At 45.3% G+C, this 16,226-nt stretch overlaps 1 protein-coding gene across 3 annotated transcripts; it reads left to right on the top strand.

Annotated features, from left to right (window-relative positions):
* The first annotated feature begins 254 nt into the window (after positions 1 to 254).
* Positions 255 to 15,965, top strand: STC1 (stanniocalcin 1). 3 transcript variants are annotated; one of them, XM_010995814.3, is made up of 5 exons: positions 255 to 594; positions 2,644 to 2,786; positions 3,439 to 3,650; positions 9,522 to 9,739; positions 15,580 to 15,965. In XM_010995814.3, exons 1-5 carry the CDS (start codon positions 477 to 479, stop codon positions 15,588 to 15,590), a joined length of 702 nt encoding a protein of 233 aa, XP_010994116.1. In that variant the 5' UTR covers positions 255 to 476; the 3' UTR covers positions 15,591 to 15,965. The 3 variants fall into 3 exon arrangements, with proteins under 3 accessions (XP_010994116.1, XP_010994120.1, XP_010994110.1); XM_010995818.3 differs by having other exon boundaries at positions 15,583 to 15,964; XM_010995808.3 differs by lacking the exon at positions 15,580 to 15,965 and having other exon boundaries at positions 9,522 to 12,573.
* The last annotated feature ends 261 nt before the right edge of the window (positions 15,966 to 16,226 follow it).

The following is a 16,226-nucleotide window of genomic DNA, read 5'->3' as shown; positions in this document are numbered from 1 at the left end:
AATTCTGTGAAAATAGCTTGTCCACACATCTGTGCACACACAGTCACATACGCATATAAAACATTGGCAGCAGGTACTTTTAATTTGCTGGAAAATATTTCTAAGAAGTCAAACGGCTCCAGCCCAATGAGCATGCCCTCCGATTGGCTGGCCAGACCAGTTGAGGGACCTGATTGGTCCCTGATCCTGAGGACCGATAAGAACGGCTATAAAATCCCTGGGTGCAGCTCTTGGGCCCCCAGTTTGCAAAAGCCAGAGGTGCAAGAAGCAGCGACTGCAGCAGCAGCAGCAGCAGCAGCAGCAAAAGCGTCCGCAGAAGCAGCAGCAGCAGCAACAAAAAGCCCTCATCAGATCCTCACCTAGGCTCTCCGTGTATCCAGATCCACATCTTCACTCAAGCCGGGAGAGGGAAAGAGGAAAGGGGGGGAGGAAAAAAAAAAAAAAACCCCAACAACTTAGCGGAAACTTCTCAGAGAATGCTCCAAAACTCAGCAGTGCTTCTGGTGCTGGTGATCAGTGCTTCTGCAACCCATGAGGCGGAGCAGAATGATTCTGTGAGCCCCAGGAAATCCCGGGTGGCAGCTCAGAACTCAGGTAAGCGGCAAACCCAGGACCGGTTTCTCCCCCCAAAGAGCTGTCCTCATTTGCCTCTCGCTTTTGCAACTGTGTCTGTGACGGCTGATCTTGATAATAAACGTGCTTCATGCCTGGTGGCAATAAACTGCCAGTGTAATCCAATAGCCTTAGGAAGTGGGGCTCCTTTGTTTAATAAATTGCATGCAACTAACGAAGAAGCTAAGCGCTCTGCTGAGGGTATTTCATTGCATAAGCCTAGCCTGATTGCCTGAAATCTGGCACGTACCCTCTTGGGGGGAGGGCGGGGAGGGGGCGGGGGAAAGGCTTGAATGTTGGCATGCTTCAAAGCACTCTCTATACTTCCCAGAAGCTGGAGCTGATCTTAAGGTGAGACGTGACTTGTCTGATGCGGTCCCTCCTCCTTCACCCTTAAGACCCTATAACTTGACTTCCCTGCCCCTTCGGAGAACGCAGAGGAAGCTCCCTCTGCGGACTGATTTACGGAGCCATAGCCCTCAAGTCTGACAAATCCAGGGCAGATTCAGAGGAAACCCTACACATCCCACCCCCCACCCGCCTCGACACTGCTCCTTCTGTCCCTCCCGGCTCTCTCGGGCTCCATTCAGTTCCCATGCAGCCCCGTGGCCAGAGAGCCCCTGGGAAAAAAAAAGAGTATTTGTGAAACGTAGCGGCAATTTCTCCAAGGGGGAGGTCTCGCTCTCGTCCTGACCCCGGGAGCAGTTAATTGTGTATTATCTTGGCCTCTAAGGGAAAAGAGTCCTTAGGAAGCCGGCATGGATACCTCTGCCTTTCGACTACACTTGTCCTGCTCACTCCCCTCCCATTCCTGCCCTCTCTCCCCCAACTGCCAGCAAAGATGGGTTCGCAGGTGTCCAAATGCTGCAGACGCCGCTCCCCTCGGAAGAGCACAGGTCCCTGCCGAGAGGAGAGCTTTGCTTCACTTCCTTTTGTACTTAGTTGCTATAGAGATGCAGTGATTCACAATGCGAGCTTGCCTAAAACAATAGCAATCCTAATGCATATTAAAACTGCTTAAAGCAAAGTTATAATTTGAACCCGTGGAAATATATAATTAGGGAAATGACTTGTAACATCCCAGAGGCTGCGGGTGGGGGGAGGGGGAGGGGCCGCCCAACCGAACCGTGCTTTTGATCTCAGCGGAGAACCCTACGGTATGAAGGCTGCAGATCATTTCTTGCCGAGCTGCCTGCCAGAACACCCCTCTTCTGTAGGAGAAAAATTACTTTTATGGGAGATCTTATCCAGAATGTAGAAAGCCTCATGCAAGTTCTTTGCGGTTTTCTTCCAGTCTTGCACAAGGGGTGCCTTGGCCTTGTTACTCTACACCTGTGTTTCTCTTTAAAAAAAAAAAAAGAAAAAGAAAACGTCTTTTAATATGAGAGAGATTATGCATACCTCTAAGCACTGTCCTATAGTGGGGGGTTGGGATGGAACAGGAACAGATCAGATTTCTTCCTGCCAATACGAAGGTAAGTTAAAAGCCCTAAATCAGAAGGGTCTCCAAGTGGACCCCTGGCAAATTCTTCTCTGCCATTTAGACTAAAATTCCATCCTGATTAGTCCAGAGTATATTTTTCCAAAGCCAAATGGACTCCCTGGCCCTTCCTCCTCCTAAATTGGACCATCAGCCCCTGACTTCTGCCTCCCCACGCTTTCAGGCTTCAAGTGATGCCCTTTGATTCTGCAGGGCTGCTTCTGAGCGCCATGCATCCCGCAGACTCCAACCTTACTTCTCCAGCCACCGACACTGTGTGTGATGGTGAGGCCAAGAGAATGCATCTCATAGGGAAGGCACATTCCCTCTCCTCCATGGCCTCTGGTTCTTCTAAGCAAAAGGGATCTGCCTCTCCCCTCTCTTGCTTGCCCTCACCCCGCTCTGAATGGATCTGTCTGCTCGCCCCATCACCCAACTTCTCGGATAAGTTCTTCTGACCCCTTGTCCTTGAATTTTGCCACCCCACCAACTTGATTCCTCCAAAGCGCCCTCACTGTGTGACCCAGATTGGATGCATTTGTCTCTTTCAGCCGAAGTGATTCGCTGCCTCAATAGTGCTCTGCAGGTTGGCTGTGGAGCTTTTGCATGCCTGGAAAACTCCACCTGTGACACGGATGGGATGTACGACATCTGTAAATCCTTCCTGTACAGCGCTGCTAAATTCGACACTCAGGTAAGAAGACCTTGACCCTTGCTCCCACTGACTGCTTGTCTTTAACAGTGTATTAGACTATCGTTCTTAAGAACCAGCATTGTTGGGAACGGCTCTCGGCTTTTCAGCCTCCCCATTCTAAATTCTCATCTCCAACATGTGTGTACACACTCACTTTCGGCCAGGAAATAGGTTCTATATAAGACTCCACCCACGTAATGCACCATTGTAACATGCTGACAGAGGCTGTCTTGTAAGGGGAGGGGTGATGAGCAGAAAATCTTTGCCTCTTCAAGAGGAAATAAAAACGTTCTTCTAACAAAGAAGTTCTCACTGTATGACCGAGCATACTAGCTTGTGATTTGAGTTAGCAACTCTCAGTGCTGAGAGTCCAAAGCCATATTATGGCTTTTTTTTAGGCTGAAGGGTGCTTGATTATGGTTTCTCTCTGTTTCTCATCTCATTTCATTTCTATGGGGCTCGATTCTCAAGGGAATCTAAGAGAGTAGGGACTTTTTTCTGTATCCAGGGTGCAGCAGACAGTTTTCCCATTGCAAGGACATGCAGATGGCCGTGACCTCAGTGCCAAGACGAGCCCCTTTAAGCTCCACCTATTCGATGCCCTGTCCTGTCTCGTGTCTAAAGCTTTTCCTCCTACCCGCTTCCTCGGCAGGGAAAAGCATTTGTCAAAGAGAGCTTAAAGTGCATCGCCAACGGGGTCACCTCCAAGGTCTTCCTCGCCATTCGGAGGTGCTCCACTTTCCAGAGGATGATTGCTGAGGTGCAGGAGGAGTGTTACAGCAAGCTGAACGTGTGTAGCATCGCCAAGCGCAACCCGGAAGCCATCACCGAAGTCGTCCAGCTCCCCAATCACTTCTCCAACAGGTACAAAATGAGTCCACTTTTTGGCAATTAGCAGGGGAGGGGGGAGTGGTTGGCTGGCAGAGCCAGCCACGGAAAGGGGGTTAAATTGCCACAGTCACGCTCTTATTTTAGCTTGCAGTCTTCCCAGCGTTTGCAGGGGAAAAAAAAAATATGTTTGTGATTGGTTGTGACAGCTTAAGCAGCCTGGATTTTTTTTTTTTTCTCACTGTTATAGGAAAAGTCTTTCCATGCAGTTAATAGAAAACTTCATCTGCAGAATCCCTGGGTGCATTTTCTTTGTCGGTTTCCTTCCATAAGCCTGAAGGGAACTGTGAAGTTTACGGAAACGAGCTTTTGAGATGTCAAATTTGGCTGAAATCATGACTCTGCACAGCACAGTTGGCCATTAGAAAACCCTTGGTCAAATGTCATAATGCAGACTTTTAAAACTGCATGTATTTTGAGTCAGTCCTCAGGCCAATCAGATATTTCACTCAATAGCCCAGAGCAAGCCATCTCCCTTAGCTGGGACTCCGGTTTCCTTTTTGCAAAGTGAAATGGCTGGACTAGATGAGTGTCATGTTCCCTTCCAGGTCCGTGTTATCCCATCCTCCTAGTCCAAGAATTCCTGGAGTGATGATCTGGTGACTACCTGGGTCACGTTCTCATCTTGTATTCTAAAATGATCTAAAGCCACTGAGCTGGTAATATCTGAGCATCGTGCCTTTCTGTGGCCCTGCCCCACCGTCTTTACCAGCCAGGAGTGAACACTTAATAAGTGAGATGACAGGCATCCTCATTCCATGGCCTAGAAAGTTTCCCGGCAAGACCTGGGCTGCCCCGTCTGTGGTGGAGTTCAGAGAGGTGCTGTCAGGGCTGGCATGGCGGCACGGCAGGAGTGGTCCAGACTGGTCACATTCAGCTACTGTGATGTTCCTACTCCCAGTCCTGAAGGGCTGTGATTCTTTGACTCTCCAGCCAAATTCTCAAAGATCAGACTTACCTGATAAATTTCCTAGCCAGGTGCTGTAACCCTTCTTCACATAGTGGTGACAGCTTAGTCCTTCTGGGGTTTACCAGTGAGTTAGTCATGTACATACGTGCAGCTGGAAAACGGGGAAGTAGTTCCTCCTTTGGGAAAGGTTGAGGCCTCTGACATTAAACTTTGTGAATTTCTGATTCACTCTTAACTACAGATCAGTGCTCTTCAGAACCTCATGTCAGTTTATAAAACTCATCTGTGCTCCTTGGAAGTGGTTGTCATGGTCCCGACTGATTTTCTCAAAACAGGAAAATCAAATCCAGCATTTATCTCAAATGGCCTGTGTCTTTAACATTGACCTTGGTCTTAATATTCTCTTAGGAAGATTCTTATTACATCTGGAGAGAGAGAGAAAAAAAAAACACCTGGCTGATTGTTGGAGACTCCTTTCAACCTAAGAAAAAGAAATAAAGATTCCTAGGTTTGACAGGAGCTAGGGACAAAGGATGTGCTTGTGAGCTAGCCTGTGGGGGTGGATGTTAGCAAAGTCATTATGATAGCGTTAGATCTTTAAGGATCCAGTGACCATTCATGATCTGTACTAAGACATGTAACCAGTTTTGAGATGCTATTGATGCCTCTATTTCAACTGAGGTAGCATCTTCCATTATGATGGGAGCGGTCCTACAGAAGGGAATATGCAGATTCCGGAATCGTGATGCTTACCTAAGAAGAGACAGGTTATAGGAGCTTTTAATCAAGCCATTATTCCTTTCCATAAGTGCCTTGTTTTCACCACTTTTAGAAAATGGTCACAAGAAGTCTTATTATCTCCCTCTCTCATCATAAAGGAATCACACTTTTTAGGAAAGTGGGGGAAACGATCCTCTCTTGAAGTCCAGAATAATCCATGCACCTCTTACCTTTCTCCAGTTATTTCCCTTCAGCTGGCTAATATTATTCCTGCCCAGGACTGGAGATTTCCGGCTCCAGGCTGGGCTTGATTTGCTCTATTTAAGCTCCTCGCTCTCCTGAAACATCCTGCTTTCCCAGCCTCTGTCCCACCAGAGATACGCGCTAAGTTGTGCCAATTGGCACAGAATTGCGAAAGGAAGTAGTTACAGGTTCATTCCACCTTCCTGTGACTTATCTAGCATGAGATTCGGGCCTGGGAGAATCCAAAAGCCTGTGACTGGACCAGGAGCCAGAACAGGGAGGTTTTCCATGACAGAAATGCTCTTGGAGGAGACAGGGTAGCCGAACTGCCCCTCTGGCTGAATCTGCAAACTAGACCTTCAATCATGAGGGAAGCAGGCAAAGCTGATCAGGCCAGCCGGGCAGTGTGAGGCTTGGGAAGAACTGAGACCAATCCAGATCCAGAGCGGGAAACCTGACGAAGCTTTCAACTCTCTAGGGCATGGATGGGGAACAGGAAACAGAAGAATAATATTGATCAAGGGAAACAAAGGACTATTTATAAACCCTCACACAGAGCGTTCCTAGGCAGTGTGTGTGTATTTGGGTAAGCATGGCTGAAACAGTACCTACAGACAATATCTGATCTTACTCTTTACCAAGAAAAAGAGAAAAAAAAAAAGAAGTCAGGGATGGGATTTTCAGAGGGGGAAGAAAGAAACACATGCTTTCAAAGATTCTCCCAGGCTGGGTGACCAGAACACCAAGTCTTTGCAACACACCCCACTCCCCTCCATAAACATAAAGTAAGGAATCTTCTTAATTAGTAACCCTTCCTGCAAAAGATGGGCCTTAAACAGAGCTGCACTGTTTTTTTTGTTGTTGTTGTTAAATTGAGGAGGAACAGAGGTATCGAATCTCTAGAAGCATAGAATGTCACAGCTGTAAATGACCATAAAGTTTATCTAGACTAACTGCTCAATTTTACTGATTAAAGAGCAGAGGCCCAGAGAGGGGACTGACCTGCTGAAGGTCACACAGCCCTTGAGTGGCAGAGTCGGGCCTAGAACTCACGCAGCCCTGAGCCAAGCTATTTGATTTCTACTTCGAAAATGGCAGCCAGTAATACCGGTAGGAAATTGCCGGCATCCAAATATGGAATGCCAAAATGCCCCGCCTGGCAATCAACAATTAAATCTGTGTACATTCCTTCCTCAAAGAGAAAGCGCATCTCACCAACAGCTATAGTAACATTGACACTTGGTCCAAGACAGTGATCAAGAAATACATGACAATTGCTAAGTCAACTTTTGCTGGAGACACAATCTCTTCAGTAATCTCCCTGAGGGGCTTAGAGATAAGAAAGGTCTGTCTCATTAACCCACACAATCCCAGAGGTCAAGACCATGGTCCAGCCCTTAATGGAGAGGCATGGGGTTAACCTATTCCTCACTCAGGCAAACGGTGTTGACACCAAGGCAGCCTGATAGGTTTCCCACATTTGAGGGAGCTGCTGCTGGAGCCAGAGATGTTTTCTACGCCAAGGGCTCTCTTAGTCTGCCCTTGCTGTGAGCGAAGGTAAGGGTAGATTTAGGGGGAGTCGCTAAGAACAGTCAGGCTGGCAGGAGTCATTCTCAAGAAGCACCAAGGACAGGTGGCTCATCAGAGCCAGCAGAGAGAGCAAGAGTAAGGGCAGGTGCTCTCAGAGATGGAGAGGAGGCGCTTTGACAAAGTGGGGCCAGAGGAATGTGTCTGGCCTCAAAGAGGTGAAGCTAGTTACAGAAGCTTCGTTTCCTTTTTAGTGCTAGACTTCTTCATCCAGGCGAGAGCTTTCAATGTCGATCTAAGGAAAGGCTGTCTTTCCCACCCCATTTGGAAGATTATTTGGTGTGAACAGTTCTTTCTAGAAGTAGAAAGATTCACTTCTAAGTTATGAAGTTCTTGTTGGGGGGCAGGAAGGCAAGGGGTCAGAAAACCTTGTTCTCTAGGATCTAATCAGCCTGTGAAACAGACACGGAGATCCAGGGAGCCATGTCCTAGCAGAGTCCAGGCGTTAAGAGATGCCTGGGGATTTATGTGTGTGTGTAGATGTCTGAAGCTGTTGGTACAGAGTTTATTCTCAGTTTTTCCAAAACCATTTTTCTCCCTATTTCCCCATCCAAGTGGGATCTGCTTTGATTCATGTGCTCTATAATTCCGAAGGGTTGGAAAATGTGTTCCTGTGCCAGGGAATCCCAATTTTAACAACGGCTGGATATAATCCTCCCTCCCGGGAAGGGTAGAGCCAGGACTGTGTCCAGGATCCAGACTCAGCATTGTTCCCTCCGTCCCCAGCTTCGCGCTGCTCCCTCACAGAAGGCGGGTGGCTGGGCGTCAGCATCACACTCCACTCCATTAACTGTCCATCCTTGAAAGGACCTCTCTAGGGGGTTAAGTTATTCTGGAAAGATGTTTGATCCTGTCCTCTGTGAGGTGAGTTAAAAATAAACAGGTTTCTTTTCATGGAAGATCTTGTGGCCCAGCGGTCCTCGGGCTCCTCTGACCAAAGGGTCTCTCCACATAAATACTGCAGATCACCGTCGTCAGGAGAGTCTCCAATTAGTGAACACAGAGCTCGTGGGTTTTGACAACTGCAGGCTCACGATGGAGCAAATGCATCCCACCTCACATTGGAAAGTGCCTAACCAGTCTTCCCAAAGAATAGGACGAGCAATTTATATGCATTAAACATTAGACAGTTTAATCCTTTCTGAGCATAACATTTAGCTGCAGTGTTCAGGATACTTAAAGAACTTGCTCCAAAGATGAAGGTAGTGTTATCCACAAGGCTTTTTTTTTTTTGGTAAAACTTAACCAGAAGATCTACAGATAATTTTTCTTTGGGGAATTGTGACTTACTGGAGAGAACTCTATTTTGAAAGCTGCATTTCCTCAGTGGCCACAAAATAAATCAACAAATCAATAGTGAGTGGGCAGTATAGCCTCATGACACAGGTCCATGAAGGATGCAAAGAATAAGGACACACATCCTGCCTTCGATAAGTTTACAGTCTCATCAGGAAAACAAAAGCATCAATGGATTGTCAAACGCTGACCTGTGTGATAGTAATCAAATATCTATAAAAACATCCCCAAAATGAGGAGGCCAGCAAAAGCTAGAGCAGTGGGAGAGGCTTCTTGGAATTACTGAAGCATGAAACATTAAGGATCACCAGTCTTTCCATTTAAATACCCCATCCCCTGGCATTTGGCCCTCTGACTGCAAAGATACCTCTACAGGAAGACTGAAAAGGGGGCCAGGCAGTATTTTCAGAGAGGCTAGCCGAGTGTATGAGAGGGAACTTAGATTGAGTAGAAAAATACATGACACTGAAGACAGATCTCCTTGAAAAATAGAAGTGCAGTCAGAATGCGTACTCATAGGGACATACACCTGCACACACACCCCCAAGACAAAGGAAAATGGCAGAGAGGCATCAAAACAACTGCAAGTGGCCACCTTCATGTGACTAATATGTCAGTAGACATATTAATGACGATTAAAATGGGACAAGTGTTGCTCACTGTTTGACTAAGTCCTGCTGCAACCACTAGCCCATTGTGTCACCTCGGACAAGGCATTCAGTTCTCCCACCTTAGTTTCTTCTCTACAAACCGAGATGATGGAGTGGTCATTAAATCTTCTCCGCAATTCCATCTAGCTGCATGATTCTCAGTTCCCCCAAATTTTAGACATCGCCATGAGTCTCCTCTTCGAAGTACGGCCTCACTCTCCTGAGCTCTAAACACGAACGTGGCGCTGTCTTGCATTGAGCGGTCCACCCAGGAAGTACATGCACTCACGCTAAGAAGACACTGCAGAAAGGTTCAAAGCCAAAGCTGGTGCGCCCTTTGTGTTTGATTGGTCGGGCCGTTCGGGATGGGTGTTGGCTGGAGCTGGGTCTGGCCTTGCGCTCACGGAATGACCGTTGCCTGCCTTCTCTTTGCCAATGCAGATACTATAACAGGCTTGTCCGGAGCCTACTGGAATGCGATGAGGACACCGTCAGCACAATCAGAGACAGCCTGATGGAGAAAATTGGGCCCAACATGGCCAGCCTCTTTCACATCCTGCAGACAGACCACTGTGCCCACACACACCAGCGAGCTGACTTCAACAGGAGGCGCGCCAACGAGCCACAGAAGCTGAAAGTCCTCCTCAGGAACCTCCGAGGTGAGGTGGCCTCTCCCTCCCACATCAAACGCACCTCCCACGAGAGTGCATAACTGGGGAGAGGTAGTCACAGCCTCACCAAACTACTATCATTTTAAGGGTGTTCACGCACCAACTTTGAGTGTACTGTGCCTGGTTTGATTTTTTTTTTTTTAAGTAGTTCCTATTTTCTATCCCCGTTAAAGAAAATTGCATGAAACTAGGCTTCTGTAATCAATCTCTCGACATTTTGCGATGATGGCATTCCCACAAACGGAACATGTGTGATCTTTCTGCCTCTCCTCAGGAGAATGTAGCCTCTTTTGTCACTTTCCTCTGCCATGTCTTTCCCCAGCTCCCCTCCAATAACTCTCAAACACAGAACATTCATGGAACTCCCCAGTCATTGTAATCTGAAGACGTGGAGCCCTTTAGAATGATTGCCCCAGTAGAGTTAGCAGATAAGAAGCAACTTAATTTAAATGCATGTCTTAAACACTCATAAAGATGTTAAATGGAATTCGTGTTATGAATCTGTGCTGGCCATGGACGAATATGAATGTCATATTTGAATTTTTGATCTCTCATGAGCTAGTGTCTTACGGTCTTGATCCTCCAATGTCTAATTTCCTTCCCAAGACATTTACCAAATTGCTCAAGCCTGGCTCTCCACCCAGACTTTGAGCCTGCATCTTCTTGCATCTAGCGAAAAACAGAAAGCTAACATCTCTATGTACTGTAACTGCTCAGAGCTTTAAAAGTATCTTTAACAATTGTCTTAAAACCAGAGAATCTTAAGGTCTAACTGTGGAATATAAATAGGTGAAAAACTAATGTACTGTACATAAATTCCAGAGGACTCTGCTTAAGCAAAGCAGTATATAATAACTTTATTGCATATAGATTTAGTTTTGTAACTTAGCTTTATTTTTCTTTTCCTGGGAATGGAATAACTATCTCACTTCCAGATATCCACATAAATGCTCCTTGTGGCCTTTTTTATAACTAAGGGGATAGAAGTAGTTTTATTCAACATCAAAACTTAAGATGGGCCTGTATGAGATAGGAAAAACCAACAGGTTTCTCTGAAGGACCCCAGGCAAGATGTTAATCTCCCAGCCCACCTCAACCCAGAGGCTACTCTTGACTTAGACCTATCCTGCAACAGCTCTGTCACATCCAACTGAGAATTACAGGAACCAAAAAGAGCATCCCTTTGGGCTTGGACCACCTAGAATGTGATAAGGCCTGCTAAACCTTGGGACGTGGCAGTTTTCCACTCACCACCTTTCATCAGAGCCTGGAACTCCTGGCAACCTGATGATGGGGTGGGAGACTTTCCAGTAACTCAATCAGGAATGAGTCAATCAGCCTTTGGGTCTTTAGTTCGGGGGACTTGGGGCTGAGGGGATATAAATAACCCTGGGCTGTCCAGCCTTAATAGACTCCTCTTACATTTTTGTCCTGTAGCACGCTGCCTGCCAAAGTAGTCCTGGCAGCTGGGCCATCTCTGTAGGATTGCAAAAAAAGAAAAAAGAAAAAAATGAAAAAAAAAAATGAAAGAGAGGGAAAAAGAAAAAAGCTGGCGATTTGATCGTTTCTGCCGTGATGTTTACAAGATGGCGACCACCAAAGCCAAATGACTAACCTATCTATGAACAACAGTAGTTTCTCAGGGTTACTGTCCTTGAACCCAACAGTCCCTTAGGAGCATCACTGCCCACCAAAGGTCAATGTCGAGAGAGGAAGAGGGAGGAGGGGTAGGACTGCAAGGGCCACTCCAAACTCGCTTAGGTAGAAACCATTGGTGCTTGACTCTCACTAGGCTAAACTCAAGATTTGACCAAATCGAGTGATAGGGATCCTGGTGGGAGGAGGGCGGGCACATCTCCAGAAAAAATGAAAAGCAATACAACTTTACCACAAAGCCTTTAAAACCAATAACGTGCTGCTCAAGGACCAAGAGCAAATGCAGCAGACCCAGCAGCAGAACAGGCGTTGCTGCCTTTGTCCCCACACAGCCTCTGAGCGTGCTGACATCAGATTGTTAAGAGCATTTTTATACTCAGAACTGTCCCATCTCCAGGTCCCCAAACATATGGACACTGCCTTAGCCTCTTGGAAATCAGGTAGAGCATACTCTAAGTTGACTTCTCCTGTCCCTCCCTCGCCCATCCCTCACCCCCAGGCAAGGCTGGCTTCTCCAAACCAGAAAAGCTATCAAAGTGTGTGTCTTTTTCCATTTTGCAAACCCACTAAGCCAGGACCCCAATGCGACAAGTAGTTCACGAGTATTTCTAGCAAAATTCTCTCTTACTTCCGTCCAGTAGATTCTCTCTCTCTCTTTTTTTTTTTCTGCTGTGACCTCTTCAAACCGTGGTACCCCTCTTTTCTCCCCACAATAATATTTATATATGTATCTACAATACATATATCTACACATATGGAAAGAAGCAGTTCTCACAATGTTGCTAGTGTTTGCATCTTTTTTCCCCATCCTCCTCCCTCCAACTTCCCCTTCAACTTCCAAAGCTTCGTCTTGTGTTTGCTGCACAGAGTGATTCGGGGGCTGACCTAGACCAGTTTGCATGATTCTTCTATTGTGATTTGGTTGCACTTTAGACATTTTTGTGCCATTATATTTGCATTATGTATTTATAATTTAAATGATATTTAGGTTTTTGGCTGAGTACTGGAATAAACAGTGAGCATATCTGGTATATGTCATTATTTATTGTTAAATTACATTTTTAAGCTCCATGTGCATATAAAAGTTATGAAACATATCATGGTAATGACAGATGCAAGTTATTTTATTTGCTTATTTTTATAATTAAAGATGCCATAGCATAATATGAAGCCTTTGGTGAATTCCTTCTGAGATAAAAAATAATAAAGTGTTACGTTTTATTGGGTTTTTTCCCCCAATGTCTTTCATTGTTATTCTTTAAAAACTTCTGGAATGAGACTTTCTGAACATGAAGTTAATGGCTCATTAGTTTCTTTAAAGTCACTAATTAAGCACAATATGTAAATGAATATAGTGTAAATCAACATTTTCCAAATTTCCTTACAGCCATTCAGTGGCTTCCATTACCCTTGCAGTAAAATTGCAACCCAAACTCCTTACAACCCTAGAAGCTTTGTGCTCTGACACTGCTTAGCTCTCCAGCCTCAAGACTCCCCATTCCTTCTGTTCTGTGAACTCTAAGCTCCATCCAGGAAGGAGTTCTGGGAAGGACAATACCCTCTCTTCCCTCCACGCCTTTATTTATGCTGTTCCCACTTTCTAGAAGACGTTGCCCTCCACCCTTTGCCCAGACGGGAAGAATCTCTGTTCATCAGTGTGTTCCCAGCACTGGAAAATCACCCAGGTGGCAGGATACCCTCAATACTCGAAATAAGTAATTTAGAAAGAGTCGGAAGAGGGAAATCAGTGTGGCAAGGGAGGCAGATAGCTCTGTGGTGATGAGGCTCCAGCTCCGGGGTCTGACTTTCAAATTTTGAATCCTGGCTCTGCCATTTACTAACGGCATGATGTCAAGATAAGTTACTTAACCTCAAAATATATCAGTTTCTTCCCCTGTAAAATGAGCAGAGTGATAACTATCCACAGGGCTGTTAGAAGGAGATAAAATAAGTGAAGTGCATACAACATGTTCAGTACACCGTAATGTAACAGTGTCAGCCCTTATCATCACAAGTAGAGGGGATGAGGACAAAAGAAGAGGACTCCCCATCTCGGAAAACGGGGAGACGATTCACAGCAGAATGACTTGTAACTGGTCTTGAAGGAAGATTCCAAGCACAGAAAACGGGCACTTGTGTAGTTGTTTCAAGGAGAGGTCTTGCATAGTGTTTTTTTTTTTTAAATAGTGGATTTTCTCCATATCTTAAATTCAAATGGGAACATGTTTCTCAATATCATTCATTTCTAGCTCCAAATCTCATTTTCCCAAGTTCAGATATACACCAGACGCTAACAAATACTACAAGAATTGTCCCTCTGAGGCCAAAAATGCATTGCATTTGCTTTTCTCTAACTTGGCCGAGGAAAGAGTACATTTATTTCATTATGATCCTTTATCCTTAATCATCTTCTATAAGTATCTGTTTATGCAGAGAGGCTGTACACTACACTATAGTTGAGTGTTTAAGAACTTAGACCTGGGATTTCCAGGAACCAAGTTCAAGTTCTAGTTTCCCAATTTCCTCTGTGGCCTTGGGCCAAGTGTCTGACATCGTCACACCTTGATTTTTTCATCTATGGCAATATCCCAATGAAATCAAGATAAATAATAGCTCCCACCACCTAGAGCAATCACGAGCATTTAACGAGTTGTATATAAAGCACTTAAAACAGTGTCTAGCATATAACAAGCATCCCCAAAATAACATTTGTTGAGCACTCAACACACGTAACTATTACCATATACACAAATTGTATTAAATCGACTTTAGGTTCTCCTACCCCCGACATGAGCCTCGGGTACCATTTTGGATGAAGGTTCTTGCTCTTTTTCCTTCTGTCGATCACTCAGTGCTACTGCTTAATCAAGACTTCATGAATCTGAATGATAACTTATTACTACCTACCAGAAATGCATCCCATCACCAGGCTTAAGAAATAAAATAGCACAGACAGAATTGCCTCTTGTGTGTACCTCCCTGGACCCATTCATACATTAACAGCCGTGACAAAAATGTTTCCAAAAGCCATGGCTTAAAAGGATAGAATTTCTTGAACTATTGAAATACGCTTTAAATATTTCTATCAGCCTTTTCAAAAACGGGCATAAAAAGATCATGGCATGGTTTGTGAATCTGTGCTACAAGAGAAGGAAAAAGTCAGGTCATTCCTCCCATGGGTCTTATCTGAGCGCCTTAAGATCTATCAGTGTGGCTTCTGATTTACTGTGCGTACAAATCACCTGGGAATTCCGTTTAAATGATTCAGTACCTCTGGGTGAGGCCAAAGAATCTGCATTTCTAACATGCTCCCAGGCGATGCTGATAATAAAGCTGATGCTCCACTAAAGATAATCTGAACAACGAGGTCCCAGAGTTTGGACATAATTGAATCAACTCTTCAATCCCAGAGACCGCCACACAGCCACACAAGGATGTTGCTAAAGAACAAATACAATTATCTCACTTCCTTGCTTTAGTAGCTCCCCTCCGCCTAGAGGGGAAACATCAAGCATCTTGACTTCAAATTTAAGCCTTTGAAAATCTGGACCCTTCCTTCCAGCCTGCATTTTGTTAATGCTAACTTCTCATTCTTCCCCAAAAGATGCCATGACATTTTCTGCCTCATTACATTCACATATTACCTTTGCACCTACCATTCCAGCTGATGAATATTCTTCTCCTCAAACTTCTTTTCATTCGCCAAAATCCGTATCACCTGGGAAGACTTCCCAGTGTATCCAAGCTTGTAGCAAATTGTGCTGAAGGCTGGGAGCAAAGAGAGGACTTGTCATCTTTGTATTCCCGGTGCTTAACACAAAGCCAGCATGCGCTAAGCATTAGTGAGTAGGGAAAGGAAGGAAGGAAAGAAGAAAAGAAGGAAGGAAGGAAGGAGGGAATAAAGGGAGGGAGGAAGGAAGAGAGGGAGGGAGGAAGGAAGGAAGGAAGGGAGGAAGGAAAGGAGGAAGGAAGGAAGCGAGGAAGGAAAGGAGGAAGGAAGGAAAGGGGGAAGGAAAGAAGAAAAGAAGGAAGGAGGGAAGGAAGGAAGGGAGGGAGGAAGGAAGGGAGGGAGGAAGGAAGGAAGGAAGGAGGGAGGGAGGGAGGGAGGAAGGAACAAAGGGAGAGAGGGCGGCTTTTGACTACCAACAACTAATCCATGACTCTTTCTCCAGTAGGATGCTGAAGACCCAGCAGAATAGCAGGATATTCTGGAGAGTGGAGGGCATGTCGCCATGCTGAGTGGAGAAATTAGTTCCAGGTGCTATGTGGGTACCCTTAAGTCTGCCAGCTTGTAACACCACATAGTTGTATATCTTTCGAGCACTAGCTTTGATAAAAGTATACATTTGCTGTTCCTTTTTCCTGATAACCTGACCAACAAAACACTCATCAACAAATGTGTTTAGATATTTGCTAAGTCTGTGCAAGGCATCGTACTGGAGAGCTGGAACATGGAAAGAGTATGACCACCTGCAATTCAAACTACATCATGCTTTTGTGTATCCTTAGCTATTTTGTCCTGGAATTATTTTTATAATACCCGTCAGTTCACTAATTTTTCTTCTCTATACTCAAGCTGTGCCATAAACTGTCTCCCCCGTGGTCCTCTGATTTTCTTCCACCCCCAAGGAAGAATTTGAGGACCAGAATGAGACACTGGCTGAGCCCACCCTACCACTCTACTGTAAAATATGGAGAGCAATGCACATCACTCCACTTTGCAAATGACTAATTGAAGTCCAATTATTGGATTAGTATTTTCTGAGGACTTATGTGTTATTTGACACTGTACCTGGAGGCAGCACGCAGCAGGCTAAGT

This window comes from Camelus dromedarius, chromosome 36 (genome assembly GCF_036321535.1).
Source record: "Camelus dromedarius isolate mCamDro1 chromosome 36, mCamDro1.pat, whole genome shotgun sequence".
Taxonomy (NCBI): domain Eukaryota; kingdom Metazoa; phylum Chordata; class Mammalia; order Artiodactyla; family Camelidae; genus Camelus; species Camelus dromedarius.
This window is presented reverse-complemented; position numbering and strand designations above follow the sequence as displayed.

Coding starts and splice junctions, on each gene's coding strand:
- STC1 (XM_010995808.3), top strand. CDS start 477: ATGCTCCAAAACTCAGCAGTGCTTCTGGTGCTGGTGATCAGTGCTTCT. Junction 595..2,643: donor GGTGGCAGCTCAGAACTCAG/GTAAGCGGCAAA, acceptor TGTCTCTTTCAG/CCGAAGTGATTCGCTGCCTC. Junction 2,787..3,438: donor CTGCTAAATTCGACACTCAG/GTAAGAAGACCT, acceptor CTTCCTCGGCAG/GGAAAAGCATTTGTCAAAGA.